The sequence below is a fragment of the Malaclemys terrapin genome, chromosome 9, assembly GCF_027887155.1.
Source record: "Malaclemys terrapin pileata isolate rMalTer1 chromosome 9, rMalTer1.hap1, whole genome shotgun sequence".
In the NCBI taxonomy this organism is placed as follows: Eukaryota; Metazoa; Chordata; order Testudines; family Emydidae; genus Malaclemys; species Malaclemys terrapin.
Window position 1 is genome coordinate 47045386 of NC_071513.1, and position 20165 is coordinate 47065550.

Below are 20165 nucleotides of genomic sequence, written 5' to 3' on the forward strand. Positions count from 1 at the left end.
TTCTAGGGGCAGTTCAACTTCCGGTCAGGATATCGGAAGCGCCGGGCTACATGTTTGAGCTGAGGCACTTCGGTTCCGGCGCTTCGAACCCTCCGCTGTGGGCTGCGGAGAGCAGAGTCCGCGGGCGGGGGCAGTGTGCACTGGCGCTGGGTCTCCGAACCGCCCGGGGCCCAGGAGGTACAGAGGAAGGGTGGACAGGAGGAGGGGTTTGAGCAGCGCACACGGTGATGGCCGTTAGCTGGCTGGGGGCTGCAAGTAGGTCACTAGGAGGGGGCGGGGCAGGGCGTCTCCTCAGCTGCATGTGTCCCGCTGGGGCCGGGCTGGCTGCTCTCCCCCCCCCCCCCCCCGGCTAGGCCATTTCTAGGAAGGAGGCAGCCGATGTCTCAGTGAAACACAGGAAGTCGGGGGCAGAGGGATCGGCTCCCCCACTCCCATGGGGGAAAATCAGGGAGGGAGACTAAGGAGAGGCCTTGCAGGCCCCTGGGGACATTGGGGGCTGCACCCCCCCAATAACTCCTGCCAGGGGTAGCGGGGCACGACGGGGGCAGTGTACCCTGACAGGGGAAGCTTTACCATTGGCAGCTAGGGCGCTGGGTGACGATCATGCCCTACCTCACTCAGAACAGGGGTGGGCAAAGACTGGGCCACTGGCTTGCATCTGACACGCCTGGAGTGCAGTGCCCCCACGCCCGTAGCCCTGGCTCATTCACTTGCGGGGAGGCGGAGACTCTAATTTGGCAGAGGTTTCAAGGTAGATTTTAAAGTCTCACGGTGAAGGGGTTCAATTGCCTTTGGGCATCAGTGAGCTATACTCTGAGAGGGTCTGTCGCCCACTGGATCCCCTTGTGAAGCCCTTTTGCACCTGAATTGCATGCTCACTGTGACTTCAGCTTCATGCCCTCCAGTAGTCTGGTGGCCAAGGGTTGGTAAATGGCTGCACAGTGATCAGAAAGCATTGATGGGGATGGTTCTGCATGGGGGGAGGCCAGTAATGCCAAGTGGATCTGCAACATATTTTGCCTTCAAATGCCATAATTTCTCTCTCCTCCCGTTTTATATCTACCTGTGATCATCCTCTCCTGCTTCTTGGCTACCGTACCCTATTTCTGCCTTGCTCTTTCCTTTCTGTGCCCCATTTGCCTACCTCTTATCTGATCCCATCAAACCTAGATCTTCCATTCCTAACTTCTGCTCAACTCTCTGATTGATGAACCTCTTCTATCCCTGAATAATTTGAGCAGAGTGGAAAGCTGTCTGTCAGAGGCCTCTGCTCTATGCAAGTACTCCAGGTAGAGTTGAGTGGTTAAATTAGTGGTTAAATGTGTTGAAATACTGGATGGCTCACCTGACTCATGGCTTTTTCATGTATGTCTGGTTTAGGGTTGATGGGCTATATTTTCAGATGAGCTCAGTTCCCATATAGGCGCCTAAATGAAATGGCTATATTTTTAAATCAGCACCAAACAGATTCTGATGAAAATAATAGGAGGTGCAGGATGTTGCAAACTTTTGAAAAACTGGCCACTTCCTAAAGTGCCTAAATGGTAGCTGAACTCTTCTGAAAATCTAACCTGACTCCCTTCTTGAAATACAATTTAGTACAATTAACAACTACAAAATGTTTCACGTGGGCACAGACTGTTTAGCACTCAATGAACTGTAGCTCTGGCGATTGTCTGAGATGCAGCTAGAACAATTTCTTCATCTTACAATAAATAATTTACAAGGAATCAATCTTAAAAGCTAATAAATTATGTTTATTACACGATCTAGCTCTCCTACCAACCATTTTCATGCCTATACGTGAAAGCCACTGGTGTCCTAGAACTCCTTTAAACTTCAATGGCCTGATACTGAGATGGGCTGAACATCTGCACTCCTCTCTGCAAACATATTGATTAGGACATAGGATCAATGATGATAGATTCTTTAATTCTGAAAATTTCAGGCTGAATAATGGTTCTGTTTAGAGTGTGGAACAATATGGGGCCAAACCACATTGTGTAGAAAATAAGGAACAGTTCTTATATTGTAAAATAAATAGTAAGTAACCTTATGTCTCTTTTCTACTGCCGCTTCCTGTAAGCGGTTTGATTGCCTTCTCGGTATAATCAAGAATAGGAGTTTTGTATGTTTTCTCCCTTCAAGTTATTCTCAAGGTTTTAGATATGAATCTCCCTGCTCTTTACTTTTTCAAATCACATCCATGTTTCTCTTCTGCGTTAGCTTTTTTGTTTTTAAAGAAAGATATTTCTTACTCCAGTTCCATGTCCTCAAGACCAAGCTGTCACTAACTGGGAATCTTGTTGGCAGTCTCACACAAGAGGGACAGGACTGTGTGGGCCATGGGGACTGAATTCACCTGTGGAATTCAGGGCAGAGTTGGAGCACATTTCTGGGTCAGTAAATAGTCTGGAAGCATGTGCAATTCTATGGGCAAATTAATGATAGAAAGGTAAGGGAGGTGTCACTTGATTCATAAAAATCTACAGGATCATAATTTCAATGCTGTCACCCTCTGAAGCATGGTGGGGGGACTCACTCTCCCTCCCCACCCCACTCCGCTCCAGGTCCTCCAGTTGGTGGAATTTTTGATAACCCATTTCTGATGACTATGTATTAAGTTGGATATCATTTGAAAGCCCTTTCTTTCACAAACACAAGGGTACCCAACATGACAAACCTAGAACAATTGTGTAGCTATACATTAGAGAAAATGTTTAAAAGTCAACTTTTAAAAATTATACTTTAACACAGGCATGTCAAACATGCAGCCCTCACAAAGCTAAATCATGGCCCTTGACTGACAGTGCTGTGTCATCAGTTAATGCCAGAACTGGATGCCTGATTAATTTTTTTGATGTTACAGATTACTATAAATTGAAGGAGTACTTCGAGTTGATTTGCCGTCATCGGCAAAAAAGAAGCAGTTCAATTGTATTGATTATCGGCTTTGTTTTTTATGCCAAAAGAGTTGTAATGAGGCACTGGTTAAGATGTCAGCATCGAGTCAGAAATTACTGGAATCCATCTGCAAATGGTATGCACATCGTTACATAACATACATTATATAATTTAATTAATTACAATCCCAAAGTAATTTATTACAAAATCCTTGTTTTTACTTTGGTCTTGATTATTTTTAGGCATTAGTGTGGAGATAGAGTACCATGTAGGAACTGCATCTTTGGAGAATACCACCGTGGAGAACTGGGCTAAACACAATGCTTCAGTGGCACCTCACATGGTTATAAGAAGTGTGCCCATAAGGCTGGAGAGAAAGTACATCAATCACCCAGGAAAATGTTGAAGATGCCAGGATGAGTGCCATCTGTGGGCAAGTCTTTGCTGTTCTTTATTTGATCTGTCAGGACTGCTAATTCCAGTTTGTACCTCACAGCACTGGAAGACCTTGTTAAATACTTCTTTGCTTTAGATTTAACCAGCTATACTGTGATGATTGCCTGGTACCTCCCTGAAATAAGAGGTGTAGAAAAATGGAGGAATTTTGAAAAGGAAATTGGGTTGTTAAAAGGCCGTCAGCTCCCTTCTGTGCACTTGGTTCAGATGAAGCCCTAGAACATAAAAACAGAGCAAGGAAAGTGAAGAGGGGTAGAGTGGGCATAACACAGTATCCAAAGGCTCTTTCACAGTTTTTCCTGACAAATTCAGAACTCCATCCATCAAGTTTTGAATGAAACATTCGGCATGGCTGGGATGACTTCCCCAGAAAAAAACAAGCACCATCTAAATTAATTAGGTGCAGTTAAATGCCAAGAAGGGGCAATTTAAAATATAATAATAATAATAAAAAAAAAATGGAGATATCCTATCTCTTAGAATTGGAAGGGACCTTGAAAGGTCATCGAGTTCAGCCCCCTGCCTTCACTAGCAGGACCAAGTACTGATTTTGCCGCAGATCCCTAAGTGGCCCCCTCAAGGATTGAACTCACAACCCTGGGTTTAGCAGGCCAATGTTCAAACCACTGAGCTGTCCCTCCCCTCCCCCATCCCCCAGGATGGCAACCTGTTTGGGCCGGAGCTCATTAATATTATGATAAAAGCAGTCTTCAGTGATGAGATTGACATCTTCAGCTATCAAATGCATACTTTTGGTCATGATTTGTATGAAACCTTTAAAACCCAAAGAATTATCCCAGGCTCTTTCAATCTATGGGCTCCAGTCAAGAAGAACAGACTAAAGGTGTGCTCTTATATATGAGATAAAGTCAGAGTGAAGGTGGCAGGGATGATGACTGAGTTAACCACACATAGGACACTGTTTGCACTTCTCCTGGTTGTGTCCAGATCTCAAAATGATATTGGCATGTGAGACTTCGGAAATGTAAAAGTTCTCAGTGGTACCACAATTGATGTTTGAATGTGATAGAACAATGCATATGTACCAGGCAAAAAGCAAACTAATGCACATCTTCCATTGTGTTCCTAAGTCACCACCTATTAACAATTTGGCCAGGACCTTATACCAGCAGAGACCTTTCAGCATAGCAATCATAGATGCTATGGTTGAGATATATGCTCTCAATAAACCAGAAACTGTTAATACCTGCCATGATTTGGCTGAACACTTCATTATGAGGCTACAGAGAAAATACTGGATGTATGACGAAGTCCATCTTGCATTTGACACGTATGCAGAGAAAGCAATGAAAAATATTACCAGGCAGAAGAGACTCCATGGTATTACAATTGTCCAATACAAAATAATTGACTCCACAACTTCTCCAATGTCACAATGGAAGGTTGACTGGAAAGACCAAATTATCTTACTGGAAGGCATTTGATTCAACCTCCAAAGACTTTCCTCACTCTTCAGGTACTCAGAACGGCTGAGACAGTCACTAATGAGGACATAAATGCACTAGAGGCGTTCATATGCTGAGTTTATCATTTTAAGACCAACATGACAACACTCGCAGAGCTACATAGATGGATGTTTTCCAAGAAGCACACAAATGGAGAAAAATTGCCACTGACAAGGGATGCATTTATACCTGCTAACACAAGGGTAAATTATCAAGCAATGGAATGGCTCCAGGATGATTGAACACATCCAAAATAATTCTCCCTATCGGACAGGGATGGGTCTTGTTATGTGTGAAATACCATATACTCCTGAATTAATCCTTCAGCTAATCAGATGCTCACCCTGTAAATGTTTGGCCATCAGCCTGTCTTGCATGGAGAGGTGCGAGAGTGGCATGGACAAGGATCAGTGTGACAGCATGTCTAGCATGGTGCCCTAGACCGAGGTGACATGGATGGTGATTTTGCTGAATAAATGTTTTCAATCCTACAAGTCAAGGCTAGCTTCTCTAGGATTACCAAAGATCAATGTCTTTTTTATGTATGCATTGCATTCCTGAGTTGAAGTATAATTAAAGTTGATTTTTAAGCATTTTCTCAAATATAATTGTTCTTGGTTTGTCATGTTGAATACCATTATGTTTGTCAGAGAAAGGGCTTTCGAGTGATACCCATTTCCAACATTACCCTGTTATCAAAATGTCCACCGACCGGAGGACCTGGAGCTGGGGGGAGAAAGATGCAAGTTCCTGCCTGTTGCAGAGGATGATACCATTGAAATTATGATTCTGTAGATTTTTATGAATCAACTGGCACTTCGCTGTCACTAACTTGCCCACAGAATGAGATTTTACTACATTACACTCCCAGACTAAAATGGAAACTTGCACAGCTGCTGCCCATGCTGTACCTTTCACTAGCACCACATTCATACCAAATAAATATACATCTGTATTTTTCTAATCCAACCATAATCTAATAGTATTTGTAGACTTTGCGGGAGATGTTAGTCACACCAGCCTGTGCTGTGATTCTGTTAGATTTAGCTAAACAAGATCAAACTGGGTCAGTACTTGGATGATAGACCACTAAGGAAAACCTAGGTGCTCTAGGAAGTAGAATTGGTGATCCAATAGGTGTCAGCCAGTGCGGAACTGAACTGATGCCACAACGTGGTGTTGGGGGGGAACTGTGCTATTGGAAGTTCTGTCTTTCAAATGACATATAAAATCAAGATCTTGAGCATTCGTGATCATTATGGAGTCCATGGAGTAGGGCAGTATCCTGGCCAAATTCCAACTTGGGTAATTACATTCCGCTCGCTTAAGGTGTACAGTGATGGTTTCCACATATCGGTGTTGGATAAAGTGACTCCTATGCATAGTTTGAGAATCAATTCAAGTCTGTAAAGCACTTTGGGATCTTCCAGAATGAATGGTGCAATAGAAATGTCACCTTATCCTTTACGGATCGTTCCAGAAAGCCTTGTGTTGAATGACTTCAGTGCTGATTTCCTTGAAGTGCCAGTGTTCCAATTGATTATTTGGTATGTCTGAGATGTATAGGATAGCAAGGGAGTGTATTTTCCCTATGTACATTGCACTGAGGCAAGTAATAATTTTTTTCTCTCCCTGAACTCTTCTCCTGTTTTTTGTACCCAGATTTGATTACTTGCATGCAATGTTTGCCTTGTACATCCACAAGTTTTCTGGATGAGATCACTGTATTTCACTGGGATATTGCTTCTGGTCTATAGCAGGTAGACCTTACACTGATTAGTTCTTAATTCTTTTACTCCACATTAAAGATAGAACCAAGAAAAAACGGTTAGTCACCTTCTCGTAACTGTTGTTCTTTGAGGTGTGTTGTTCACGTCCATTCCAATCAGGGGTGTGTACATGCACATGTGTATGGTAGTCAGAAAATTTTTCCCTTAGCAGCATCTGTTGGGTCGGTCTGGGCACCCCCTGGAGTCGCACCTTCATGGTGCTCAATATAGAGCCCTGCCGACGCGCCACCCCCTCAGTATCTTCTTGCCGGCTACTCCGACGGGGGTAGGAGGGTGGGTATTGGAATGGATACGAACAACACATCTTGAAGAACAATAGTTACGAGAAGTTGAGTAACCATTTTTTTTCTTCAAGTGCATGTTCGTGTCCATTCCCAATCAGATGACTCTCAAGCCCAGATTCAGGAGGTGAGGTTGGAGTCGTCCACTGATTGGAGCACCACTCTTCCAAAGGCCACATCATCTCTGGCCTGTTGGGTGATTGCATAGTGCATGGTGAAAGTGTAAATGGAGGACCACATCGCCGCTCTGCAGATTTCCTGGGTGGGAACCTGCGCCAGGAATGCTGCTGAAGAGGCCTGAGCCCTGATAGAATGCACAGTGATCGAAGGAGCAAGTACTCCTGCCAGGTTGTAGCACTCCCGGATGCAGGACGTGATCCATGATGAAATCCATTGAGAAGAGACAGGAAGACCTTTCGTTCTGTCTGCCACTGCCACGAATAACTGCACCGAGTTTCAGAATGGTAACATTCTCTCGATGTAGAAGGCTAGCACTCTGTGGACATCCAATGAGTGAAGTCTTTTCTCCCTGCTGCCAGGGCCGGCTCCAGCTTATTTGCCACCCCTAGCGGTGGAAAAAAACAAACAAAAAAAAAACCCGATTGAGCTGCCACAGAAGTGCCGCCGAAGACTAAAACGGAGTGCTGAAGTGCCGGACGTGCCGTCCTGATAATGGACAGAGTGCTGCCCCTTTCTATTGGCCACCCCAGGTACCTGCTTCCTTTGCTGGTGCCTGGAGCCGGCCCTGCCTGCTGCTCGAGTGCGGCTTAGGATAGAATACCGGGTGGAAGATGTCCTGGTTGATGTGAAACTGGGAAACAACCTTCAGGAGGAAAGCCGGGTGAGGTCTGAGCTGGACCTTGTCCTTATGGAACACAGTGTAAGGGGGCTCTGAAGTCAGGACCTTGAGCTCAGACACCCTCCTGGCTGAGGTTATTGCTACCAGAAATGCTACCTTGTATGAGAGTTGGAGCAGGGAGCATGTCACCAAAAGTTCAAAGGGTGGTCCCATGAGTCTGGAAAGGACCAGATTGAGGTCCCAAGCGGGGACATGCTGCCGGAAATGCGGGTATAGCCTGTTGACCCCTTTAAGGAAACGGCTGACCATAGATTTGGCAAAGACCGAGTGGCCCTCTGCACCTGGATGAAAGGCAGTGATGGTGGCCAAGTGAACCCTTATTGACAACATGGACAGCCCCTGCTGCTTGAGATGGAGGAGATAGTCTAATATAAATTGCACAGAGGCGAGCATCGGGGTGAATGATGCTGCGCCAACCAGATTGAAAATCTCTTCCACTTAGCAAGGTAGGTAGCTCTGGTGGAGGGCTTTCTACTGCCCAGGAGGACTTATCTAACCGAGTCTGAGCAGGAGAGCTCCATGGAGCTTCCACACCATGAAGTGCAGCAACTCTAGGTTCGGATGTTGGAGACCACCATGATCCTAAGTTAGTAAGTCTGGGAAGAGCGGCAAGGTGACTAGCGCTTCCATGAACATTTTCAGGAGTGATGTGTACTAGTGTTGGCAGGGCCAGGCTGGAGCTATCAGAATCACCGAAGCTTCTTCCCTCCATATCTTGAGGAGCACCTTGTGAACGAGAGGGATGGGCGGGGACGCATATAGGAGATGGCCTCCCCATGGGAGGAGGATCACGTCCGTGATGGATCCTGGGCTGTGATTCAAGAAGGAGCAAAACTGCTGACGCTTCCTGTTGTGTTGCCTGGCGAACAGGTCTATCTGGGGAAAACCCCACTGATGGAAAATGTCCGGGCGAAGGGACCACTCATGGTCGTGGAACGATCTGCTGAGATGGTCCGCCAACTCATTTTGTACTCCAGGGAGGTATGATGCTTGCAGGTGTATCGAGTGTTCTGCACAGAAGTCCCACAGCATGAGGGCTTCCTGGCACATGGGAGAAGAGCATGCACCCCCTTTTGTTGATATAAAACATCGCCATGGTGTTGTCTGTCATGACTGATACACATCTCCCTGCAAGGTGTGCTCAGAAAGTCTGGCATGCCAGACATACAGCTCTCTGACATTGATGTAGAGAGCAAGATCCACCTGAGACCAGAGGCCTTGGGTTCTTAGGTCTCCCAAATGTGCCCCCCAGCCCAAATCTGACATGTCCGTCACTAGTGAGAGAGATGGCTGAGGGCTGGTTAAAGGGACCCCTGCAAATACTACCTGTGGGTCGAGCCACCACAGGAGGGAGTCAAGTACTGGGCAAGCCAGGGTTACAATCCTGTCCAAACTGTTGTGGGCTGGCCGATACACTGATGCCAGCCATGACTGAAGAGGTCGAAGTCTGGCATGCTGTACTATATAGGTACAAGCTGCCATGTGTCCTAGAAGTTTTAGGCAGTTCCATGCTGTGGTGGTGGGACACTGTCTGTCTGGGACCTTGAAAAAAGGTCTTGAAATCTCGCATCTAGAAGGAATGCCCTGGTGTGTGTCGAGTCCAGTATCATCCCTACAAATTCTATCATCTGAACTGGGGACAGCGTTGATTTCCCCTTGTTCAGTAGCAGGCCCAGTTCATCGAAAGAAGCTCTTATGAAGGCGAATTGCCTTTCTACTTGAGTCCTGGATTGACCCTTGACCTGTACCTGTCGCCTGTGGAGGAACATGGCCACGACTGCCATGCACTTGCTGAATACTTGAGGTATGGCTGACAGGCTGAATGGGAGGACTGTGAACTGGTAGTGGGTGTTGTTCACCACAAACCTGAGGCATTTTCTGTCAGACTGAGTTATTATTATGTGAAAGTATGCATTCTTCAAGTTGAGGGTGGCATACCAGTCTCCTGGATCTAATGAATGGATGATGGAGGCCAAAGAGACCATGTAGAACTCAAGCTTCTTCGCAAACTTTTTAAGTTCTCGCAGGTCTAGGATGGGCCTGAGCCTGCCTTTGGCTATCGGTACTAGGAAATACCGAGAATAGAAACCATTGCCCTTTTGTTCCTGAGGAACCTCTTCCACTGCCCCCAGCAAAAGGCGCGAGTGCACCTCCTGTATAAGGAGTTGCTCGTGAGGGAGGTCCCCGAAGAGGGACATTGAAGGATAGTGGAAGGGTGGGAGGGTACAGAATGGGATGGAATATCCCCTCTATACTGTGCGGAACACTCAGCCGTGAAGTGATAAGGGACCAAGCACAGTAGAAAGGGGACAGTCAGGACAAAAAGGTAAGGCGGGGTAGATCCAGTTTTTGTTCTGGTGCGCCATCCTCGACTGCACTTCAAAAGGCCTGTTTCGGGCCAAAAAGTGGCTTGGATTGGCCAGAGCTCTGACCTGATGACAAGTGTGGCCTTTTCCCTCCACTCCTGTTCCTCCTCTGGGAACCATCCTGATGGTTCTGCTGGTAGAAGCGCAGGGAAGGTTGTGGTCTAAAATGCTTCTGCTGCATAGCGGGAGTATGGAGGCCCAATGATTTGAGAGTGGTTCTCGAGTGCTTTTGGCTATGCATCCTTTTGTCTGTTTTCTCAGAAAAGAGAGCCTCGAATGGGAGGTCCTGAATAGTCTATTGGATCTCATATGGCAGGCCCGAGACGTGGAGCCAGGAGCCCCTTGTCATGGCTATGCCCGTAGCTGTATCCGTTCCGTCCAGTGCGGCTTGTAGCGAAGCTCGTGAAATGAGCTCCCCCCCCCCCCCCCCTCCACCAGAACTGAAAACTCGGTGCGGGAGTCCTGCGGTATCAGCTCCGCAAATTTTGCCATTGCCCCACATGTGTTGTAGCAGTACCTGCTGACAATGCCTGCTGATTAGAGATTTGGAGCTGCAATCTGCCAGTGGAATAGACCTTTCTCTCGTAAAAGTTGAGTCGTTTTGCCTCCCGATTCTTTGGGGAGGATCCGTGGAAGCCCTGGTGTTCACGTTGGTTGGCAACATCAATAAAGAGAGTCAGGTGCGGGATGAACATACAAATGCTCGTAGCACCTGGATGGCACAAAGTAGCGCCTTTCGTTGTGCTTAGCTGTAGGGGGCAATGAGGCTGGGGTCTGCCACAAAGTTTTTGTGGTGTCAGAGATGATCTTTATAAGAGGCAAGGCGATACGTGCAGGTCTGGAGGGGGCAAGGATGTCTACCATTGGATCTGCGTCCTCCCCTACCTCCCACACCTGAATACCCTGGGCAACCTGCCGCAGCAATTGCTGTAGAACCCAGCTGTTCTCCAGGGCTGGGGCTGTAGCCAGGCCCGCCAGCGCCTTGTCCGGGTGGGGATGAGGAAGAGACCCCCCGTAAGGGATGGCTATTGGATCTCATATGGCAGGCCCGAGACGTGGAGCCAGGAGCCCCTTGTCATGGCTATGCCCGTAGCTGTATCTGTTCCGTCCTTCTTCACCCAAAGGGTCCTGCGCCACCTGGATTTCTTGAGCCAGTGCCGACTCGGATGGGGTCTTGTCCCTCGGTGTCAAGGCTGCATACACCGACGCCGGTGCTGAAAGTGTAATTGGTGCCGAGGCTGTTATCGGTGCCGGAGCCCTTGTCAGTGTTGGAGATGTCGGAGCCGAAACAACTGGGGCTGGTGCAGGCTGCACTGGTGCTGGAGGTGATGGGATGGTAGTGCCGGGTGGCAATGCGGCTATCCCTGATCCTGCCAATACCAATGGTGCTGGCGGGGGTACAAACATGGCTGAGGCCACCGATGTTGCCCTGGGATGTGACCCTTGGCTCTGAACTTGGCTTTGATGAAAAGCCCAGAGAGTCCAAAAGGGCCATTGCTCCGGGGGCTGCCATTGCACGGGCCACGGTGCCAGGTAAGGGTGCCGGTCCTGTGTTGACACTCCTATGGGACCGATAGCAGTCCAACGCTGAGGTGTCTGAAAAAGAGGACCACGGAGGAGCGGTATTTCTAGGCGCCATCCGTTCATGCCGAGGACTCGGGGACTGGCACAGCTGCTGGGTCTGTTCTGGTGCCCGGGAGTGGGGCACGCCAGGGTTGGAGATAGATGGGACATCATGGCGGGCTTTCCCCTTGAAGGTGCTCGGGGAGCGACCAGTGCCGGTGACGTGTTCAGTCTAGGAGGGGAGAACGGTGCCGTGAGATGAAGTAATTCTTGGGCTGCCTCGAATGCCTCTGGAGTTGAAGGGAGGTGCAGCTCCCTGTCTCGGCCTCGGTGAACGAGGAGGGTCCAGACTCAACTGCCCTTCCATGTGGGCAGGAGTCGATGCAACTGTCACCGGTGGTGGAGCAGAAGTAGTGTGGCCCAGCTCGGGTCTCACAATGGCTGGCTCCTTAGGCTAACGGGGAGAACGACCGCTCTCTGGCCTCTTCTTCTGCGGTACTGGCGATTGAGAACTGTGTGTGTGTGTGTGTGTGTGTGTGTGTGTGTGTGGCATGTGAACCATGAATGGAGCTGGGATGGTACCGTGAGTACTTGTCCTTACTCAGCACTGGTGCTTGTGCTGACGGTGCCAGAGCTCTCCGCACCGAGGAACTCGGCACAGGGTCAGTCGACTTGGGGTCAGACTGGGGGCGGAGTGCAGCCTCCATTAACAGGACCTTCAGGTGCTGATCTCTATCCTTTAATGCCCTGGGCCAAAAGGTCTTGCAGATGGTGCAACGATCCTTCTGATGGTTCTCTCCTAAACGCTTCAAACACGAAGTGTGAGGATCGCTTCTGGGTATACATGTGCCGCAGACTTCGCAGGCTTTGAAGCCTGGAGACCCGGGCATGCCCTGGCATCGAGAGAGTGTAGGAGGGGAAAGAAAACAATGTAACACTAAGGGCTGCTGACTATTTAATTAACACTACAGAGCTAATGAAAACTATGTATATAGACTGCTAAATGCACTTGCCAAGACAAGAGCATAGGAAAGTTCCAGCTAATCGTCACTGGCGGTAAGAAGGAACTGAGGGGGTGGTGGGTGGGCAGGGCTCTATATTTGAATGTCCTAAAGGCACAACTCCAAGGGACACCCAGACCGACCCAACAGATGCTGCTATGGGAAAATCTTCTGACTACCGTGCATGTGTATGCGTGCACACCTGATTGGAATGGACATGAACAGGCACTCAGAAGAATACACTGTTTTGGTTACCTCATGTAGCTCTAAGGAGAGTAGTTTTCTTGACCTTCATTATGTTAAGGTCAGCTTGTGCCAGACTTCAGAGCGCTGATAAACTTGAAGAATCCCAATAGAAAAAGCCACCTCAGTGACTAACATTCTGTTGCCCTCGCTGGTATCAGTTACCCTTCAATTAGCAGCTAAAATCTGAAATGCACAAAGTAGTAATGGCTATTGACAAGAAGCTTGTAAATGAATGGGCAGTTCTCCCAGCCTTTCAAAGAGATCTGATGATTCAGCATGGCAGCACTGCAAGTGCCAAGTATGAGATAATCAGACCTGCAGAGCCATAGGCCGGATTGTTTCTGGAATGACTTTGGTTCTTTCTAAGCTATTTTCACCTCTTGTTGGTTACCAGTCCTGCCTTTTGGGAGCATGAGCATCATTGGCTCTGGACTCTTGTTTAAAGGCACTTTGTAAAATAATGTATTGTTTGCACAAAGCTTAATGGAATAAGTAACGCCGATTGTAAAGGGATGTAATGATGGTTATATAGCGCTTTCACCCCAAAGGATCTCAAAATGCCTTACAAGCTATATACAGCCACATATGCTACAAAGTATGAGCATCTCATGACATCTGGGTATCTTGTTAATTTCCTGAATTGACTTTTTGGTATATTGCTAGTAACTCTTTTTGTGAGCACACGATGGCGCCGTTGAAACCAGGTAGTTTTCAGGCCTAACAGTTTGCTCCATGAATTTGTTCAGAGCTGAGGGAAAACATGCGTGTGTCCTGTGTGTTGATGCTGCATGCCTAGTGGGAGTGTCATAACAAATGGTTGAGGGAATGGCAGAAGGAGGGGACGCCGGTGCTCCGCCCATCCATCTGTGGGTGCGACGGGTAGGCGTCTACTGTGATGAACGCCGTAAAACATGGCTCGTGGCTGTGGAAGAGGCAAGTGACTTTCAAGCTTCTCAGTGATCATAGTTCTGACATTGTGGATGTCTTTACTGCACTGCTAATAACTGACTATTCTTCTCTTGTGTACTTTCCCCTAGGAGGCAGGTACCCTGAGGGCCCGGATTCAACGAGTTCGGGTCCCCCTGGGTGAGGCACTGCGACCCAGCCAACTTCCCCCATCGCAACTGCCTCACATGTGGCAGCTTTCCGAGGGCGAGCAGTACAGGGATAGTAACTCTCGCATTTGGGAGATACAGCACCACCTAATGGTAAGGCTGGTGGCAAACCTGAGTCATTCATGTTTGTGAAGTGATTTGAGATCACTGAGGAAAGATGCTGTAGAAGGGCAAAGAAATATTATTATTGAGGTATATTAGCTCTTTTCCACAGTGGTTTAGGTGTACTGAACTTTTCCTTGTAATTTACAGATCAGGGGAGTTGAGGAGCTGCTGCTTAGACTCATGCCCGGTGATTAACCTGGTAAGTGTCACCATTTCCTCTCTTTCTTACTCTTCTTTAACTATTTGTAGTGGTCCTTTAATATGAATTTTTGTCTTTCAGGAGCGGTGCCTCTAGGAAGATGTCCCTGTTTGTTTTGTACAATATATGATTCTCCCACCTCAGAGGTGGGAGGTGGCAGCTGTTTAACAGCACACAGCAGCACCACACAAGAGTTTAGGACAGGCAGTGAAGAAGAGTGTCATGTCCAATTGAAACTACAAGGGGCAGTTTTAGGTAGGCAGAATGTAATTTCCCTGACTGGAGTTTGGCCAGGATACTGGGGCTAATACCCCATCTGTTTTGAAAGGTGCCATGGGATTGTTAATGACCATGAATGGTCAGAATGTCTGTTTCATATCCTATCCACAAGACAGTACATCAGCATCTCCTAGCACTGTGTGGGAACTTTGGCTTAATGGTGGCTCAGAGGGAAGAATGATGCCCCAACGCCACTTCCTGCAGCATCTGCATTTTCTTTGGAGTCTTCCATCCAACTACTAAACCCATCCACCTCTGCTTTCCTTTTGATCTCAAAGTGTCATGACGACAGACAGGTCAAATTGCGTGTCAAAAACCCTATCTTAAAAAGGTTTGAGTCTGATAGGCTCATCTGCTGCATTTTTTGCTAGGTTTTAATCTACTGATCACCAAGACGTTTTCTTAAAAAAAGTAATCCTTTTTTAGGACCACAGAAATATGCTTTTATTTATAAATTCCTCTCCAGAGGCAGTTCTATGACAAATGCTGTTTCCGTAGCAGCGCCGCTCCCCCCCAGCAGTGTTGGTACATCAAAATATATTTGAGCATAATAAGCTCTACCTGAATTGAACTGTTAAACTAAAACAACCATGTTCATTTAAGCATCATTCAGATTCAGCGTGGGTGAGAGTTCACTAATTGCCAAATGGAAAAAGAACTAGATTTGACCAGGAAGAGATCTTCAGGTTTTACAAGATGAACCCTTCAAGATACCCATCATCCACTTTTCATTCCTTGCCTAACTTTAGCTGTCCCAGTGATATCCTAGGGTGTTTAAAGCATTGTTGCTCCCTGGGCCAATAGAGGACAGGAAAGGGGGGAAGGCTCTGTGGTCAACTTGTGGGGATAAGGGATTCTTTGTGTGTCTCACAGTGACCCTAAAGCAGCATGAGACTGGCTTTGAATGGGGACCCATCCAATTGTCCATTGTGAGGAGGGTATATGAGCAGGGAAAATGTGAGCTCCCTAGGGTCTAAGTCTTAGGCAGTGCCTTGCCCAGCCCCTAGAGAAAACCCAAACCCCACTGTTTGTATAGTAACATTTTCCTATCATTCTAGTTCTGTGGATATGCCCCAGAAGGATCCCTGCCAGAAACAAGCCTGTGAAATACAGAAATGCTTGCAAGGTACCATATGCAATGTTTTCTTTTTGGTGTCTTGTTTGTTTTGTTTTGTTTTTAAATTTAACCCCATCCTCCTTTCTCCCTAGCAAAAGGAATAAGGCAAGGACAAAAAATGACTTAGTTGCAAATGTAATGTAGTTGTAAAATCAGATTTTAATATCACCACATTGCATTTGATTTGATGTAACTAAACTCCACTACTGTACAACAAAGAATTTGTTATAATAAAGGATAGTATTTATTTGTGTGTCTGGAGATAGATATATAGACGAGGCAGTGGTGGTGTAGTATGGAGTAAAGTTTGCGTTAACCTGAATTTGGGATGGTCACGTTACTCATGCATAGTAAAATGAGCCACAGGTCACTCATCTTGGAAAATCCCGGGTGGGTGTGCGGGTTCTCTCCCGTGAGTTGTTCTTGCCAAGGCCCAGGGTTTCAGTCTATCTCCCCTCCCCTGTGCCATATATGTCTGCAACTTGTAGGGGAAACCATGAGAGGCTGTCTACGGAGAGATGCTGCTGAGCTGTAGGTGTCCTCATCATTAAGCCTAGATTCATCAGCCTCCTTGCTTTCTCAGGCAGTAGCAGCCGTGTTAGTCTGTATCCGCAAAAAGAACAGGAGTACTTGTGGCACCTTAGAGACTAACAAATTTATTAGAGCATAAGCTTTCGTGGACTACAGCCCACTTTCTCAGTGTCTGAGAGAGGCTGGGACGTGAATGAGAGCTAATTGGCCAGGACTCATTCCAGCTAACCTAAAAGGGATGCTCACTGGTCAGGGAAAGCACCAGGAGCAACGTACCCTCTTCTGGTCTCTATAGGTCCTGTTAACGCACAGCGAGATGTACAGGGGAGACGACAGGAGGCCTGTGTCGCTCCCAGGCTAGATCACGGTCGTCGGCTCTAGTTGGGGTTACCCTGGTAGGATGTAAGCCAGACAGGGTTGCTCTTCCCCTGGAAAGATTCTAATGCCTTTTCTGGAATCCCCAAGCTGCTCTTTATTAGTCTCTTATTGGGTCACTGTTTGCTCTTTCTTAGTCTTCAAAAAGCTTGGGAGAATGATTATAGCAGTGCCTGTTTGGGCAGCGCAATCTCAGTCTCTCTTAACTAGGCTTGGCAGAATTAGAGTTTCATTGTTTTATAATTTCAATGAATAATTTTCATTTTTTCCAATTTGTAACTATATTTTCAAAATTGCGCAAAATTATGGGGTTTAAACATTTATTTTTATCCATTTAAATTTTCACAGTTACAGGAAATCGGGGGTCAGGGTCAGTGACTTAATGACAGTCAGTGTTGAAATTCGAAAAGATAAATTGACAATATATACAAGGTAAATATCCTTAAATCAAACTCTAAGTTTTCAAGCAGCATTTTTCTTACTTTGCCGATCTGGAAATTTTGATGATTTTTGATGGATGCGTCAGTTTGTGTGTGTAGGGTGAAACTGACGTTTAGTGACATTTACCAATAAAAATCTAGTCCTTTCAAGCCTACTTTCTAGGGGAAGGTAGGTAACCCCAGGGTGGTCACCAAACCCTCCGGCCAGGAAAGCTTCCTACAGACAGAGACTTTATTAGCTAGCACCACTGTTCCACCTGCGGCAATAGCTGCTTAGTCATGCTTGGGGCTACCTCCCTCAAAATCCTCACATTCTTTGAAATTGGTGGTCTGTCCTGCAAAGTGTTTTGGGACGTTACAGCATTGAACAAGCTGTGCTGCCGAGTCAAGTGTCGGTTTCAGAAAGTAAAGATTAAGGGTGGCGTTGGACAAGTAACCTATGTTCTGCAGAGCTTGAGAACACTTAGCACCCTGGGGCACTATGGCTTCAATGAGTGCCACAGTTATCGCTGCTTCTAAAAACCTGGGGTACTGTAGGCACTGGGAAGGGAAGGAGAGAGCTGGGTCAGTTGACCTCCACTAGAAAGTTGCTTATTCCTAGTCTCAGCTCTTTTGAGCTAATTGATGGCACTGTGAGACACAGGAAAGTGGGCAGGGGGCCTCACGCTGCTCTGCAGAGCTCTCTGCCTGCCCCCAAGGAATGATTCTTTTTGCTGGTTGCAACCCATCCCTGGCCCCTCTTATGGTGCCCAAAGGCCTCTTTGACTAACTTCAGTGAAAAAAACAAACAAACCATGTTTCTCTCTGCATTTGCATTATGTTCTCCATCTTGTGTCTAAGGTTTACATTCAACTGTAATCATTTACAGAAGCTCCCCAACTTACGCAAGCGTTCCGTTCTGGAATGCCTTGCATAAGTCGAATTTTGCATAAGTCGGGAACATATCTCCGGCAATTACGCAAAAAAAAAAAAAAAAAAGCTTACGGAACGTATGGAACTTTTTCTGTAAGTCCAGATTTCCATAAGTCGGGTTTGCGTAACCCGGGGAGTGTCTGTACAGGTGACCTCAGAATTGGATGGGGAATAAATCCGTGGGACAATGGAACCGAAGTCCAAACCCAGCTAGAGAGAGCAGGGGTTGCAGGGCAGGCAATCAGTGAAGATTTGCTAATAAGTGTGAAGTTCTCCACCTAGCAGTGGTAGATACACAATTAGGAGGTGGGTCATGCAACCCATCAGCTGTACTCCCTCCATTAAAGCGAGTTATTTGCACCTCATCTCCTTAGTTCCCCAGAACTAAGCAGCATAGCTATTGCAGAGCAGGGGTGTGGATGGGATGGAGAAGTTGCCACAAGAGGATCAAGCTCGATCCATAATGTGAAAGAACTTAACTGGGTTAGATGAACCCCTCTTTTTCATGCAGTTTGCTCTCTAGTGCAGGATTAGCATCTCCATTCTTTTATTTTACAGCCAACAACTACCTGGAGGCTAGATGTGAGGCTGTGCTCCAAGAGATGCGAAGATGCTGCGCCCAATACCCCAAGGGCAGATCCATCTGTTGTTCGGGGTTTGAGAAAGAGGAAAGAGAGAGGGAGAAGCTTAAGGCAGCTTCAAATGGGATTCATGCAGCACCACAGTAACAGGCTGCAGCTCCAGGAGGTTATGGAGCGTGGCCCTCTTCTCAGACAAAGTAGCATGCAAGTGGCAAATAATAAACCTTCAGAGCTAAACTATGAGGTTCACGCTGGAGTGGAGGCCACCTCAAGGAATAAAACTGTTAAAATAATGCGTTATTCAGACTGATGATGAAGCCAGAGAAGAATCCATCATAGAATAAGATGTCCTGTGCACCACATGTAAAATGCAATACAACAGATGGGCTGTTCAAAGGATTCTGTTTTCTATCCCAAACTATTGTGACTTAATTTGTTTCTGATGCTTAATGTACTCAGTAATCCATTCTCAGAATAAGAATTTGAGGGTGAAATATAAAACTTATTCAGCCTTCTGGCATAGGATGTACTGGAAATAAGTTCAAGGAGTCTATTGAATCTGATACATTAAGCAAGACCATCTTCAAGTATCCGAAATATTCCTATCATTGAGCCATAGTTTCCCAAAGATGTGATCTGCTTTTCTAGTGCTTAAAGCAAGAATGGGAGTCAGCTCTGGGGTTTATTCCCAGCTCTGCCACAGTTCCTCTGTGACCATAAGTCATTTCACCGAGGTGCCTGTTTCCTCAGTTGTGCAATGGGGTATTGGATTAATAACTAGTTGGACCACATTGCACAATAGTATTTGTATGATCTTAAAGATGTTGCAGAAGCATTTTATTTCAGGGAGTACTAAAGGAAGAGAATCTTTTAAAGCAGTATTTATGGAAAACCAAGGTGTTGGTATAAAATGGATTTTTACGATGTTGAGAGCAGCAGTCATCTTGTATGACTGAACATCTCTAAGCAATATGACATGCAATGAATTTGTGAGATTACAATGCCCCTTTACATATAGTTCTGTCATACAAAGCCTAATCAACTTTGTGCACTTCTGGGTGATCATTACACTATCAAGCACAACTTTAGTTTGGAAATACAGGTTTTTATGAACAATAACAGACCACTGCAGTTCCTGGACATAATAGGCAGCTATATCAAAGCACATGTGACATATCCATTTGTCTTGTATTCTAAATACCATGATACAAAATAAATGACTGGAATAATGAGAGTTCTCACTAGGGGTATTTATTCTGTCTGTTTTGTCTCACATGGTCAGGCAGATTGACTGATTTCATGATTAAGGCCCGCACCTGCAAATTTTTGAAAGCTGTGTGGTGTTTTTATATCCTGAGCCTGTAATAAAAAATTAATTTGTCACAGGAGTAACCTAGGATCTTGTTTTGATTAAGAGCTAGTAAAGTAATGAAGTGAAGTGGCTTTGAAGCTCTTTTTCATATTTACCTCATTTCCCATTCAAAGAGAAGTTGCAGCAATGCACAAAGGGCTGGCTCAAAGTTTTTTTTACAGCCACAACTTTGCCTTAACGACATCATAACTGCCCTACGGGGTTAGA

The 20165-nt window shown here is 46.3% G+C and overlaps 2 protein-coding genes across 7 annotated transcripts; both read left to right on the forward strand.

The window, feature by feature from the left end:
* Positions 1 to 45: 45 nt before the first annotated feature.
* On the forward strand, positions 46 to 19818 carry CMC4 (C-X9-C motif containing 4). Of its 5 annotated transcripts, XM_054040903.1 has the most exons (4): positions 46 to 177; positions 1171 to 1289; positions 15689 to 15756; positions 18564 to 19818. In XM_054040903.1, the coding sequence occupies exons 3-4, from the start codon at positions 15699 to 15701 to the stop codon at positions 18731 to 18733; spliced, it is 228 nt and encodes a 75-aa protein (XP_053896878.1). In that variant the 5' UTR covers positions 46 to 177; positions 1171 to 1289; positions 15689 to 15698; the 3' UTR covers positions 18734 to 19818. The 5 variants fall into 5 exon arrangements, with proteins under 5 accessions (XP_053896878.1, XP_053896877.1, XP_053896876.1 ...); XM_054040902.1 differs by lacking the exon at positions 1171 to 1289; XM_054040901.1 differs by lacking the exons at positions 1171 to 1289; positions 15689 to 15756; positions 18564 to 19818 and adding exons at positions 2870 to 3040; positions 3147 to 3575.
* On the forward strand, positions 12221 to 15719 carry MTCP1 (mature T cell proliferation 1). Of its 2 annotated transcripts, none has more exons than XM_054040907.1 (4): positions 12221 to 13865; positions 13970 to 14140; positions 14300 to 14351; positions 15689 to 15719. In XM_054040907.1, the coding sequence occupies exons 1-3, from the start codon at positions 13746 to 13748 to the stop codon at positions 14345 to 14347; spliced, it is 339 nt and encodes a 112-aa protein (XP_053896882.1). In that variant the 5' UTR covers positions 12221 to 13745; the 3' UTR covers positions 14348 to 14351; positions 15689 to 15719. The 2 variants fall into 2 exon arrangements, with proteins under 2 accessions (XP_053896882.1, XP_053896881.1); XM_054040906.1 differs by lacking the exon at positions 15689 to 15719 and adding an exon at positions 14433 to 14517.
* Positions 19819 to 20165: the final 347 nt, after the last annotated feature.

Coding starts and splice junctions, on each gene's coding strand:
- CMC4 (XM_054040901.1), top strand. CDS start 51: ATGTTTGAGCTGAGGCACTTCGGTTCCGGCGCTTCGAACCCTCCGCTG. Junction 178..2,869: donor AACCGCCCGGGGCCCAGGAG/GTACAGAGGAAG, acceptor TTGATGTTACAG/ATTACTATAAATTGAAGGAG. Junction 3,041..3,146: donor CTGGAATCCATCTGCAAATG/GTATGCACATCG, acceptor GATTATTTTTAG/GCATTAGTGTGGAGATAGAG.
- MTCP1 (XM_054040907.1), top strand. CDS start 13,746: ATGGTTGAGGGAATGGCAGAAGGAGGGGACGCCGGTGCTCCGCCCATC. Junction 13,866..13,969: donor GGCTCGTGGCTGTGGAAGAG/GCAAGTGACTTT, acceptor ACTTTCCCCTAG/GAGGCAGGTACCCTGAGGGC. Junction 14,141..14,299: donor AGATACAGCACCACCTAATG/GTAAGGCTGGTG, acceptor TGTAATTTACAG/ATCAGGGGAGTTGAGGAGCT.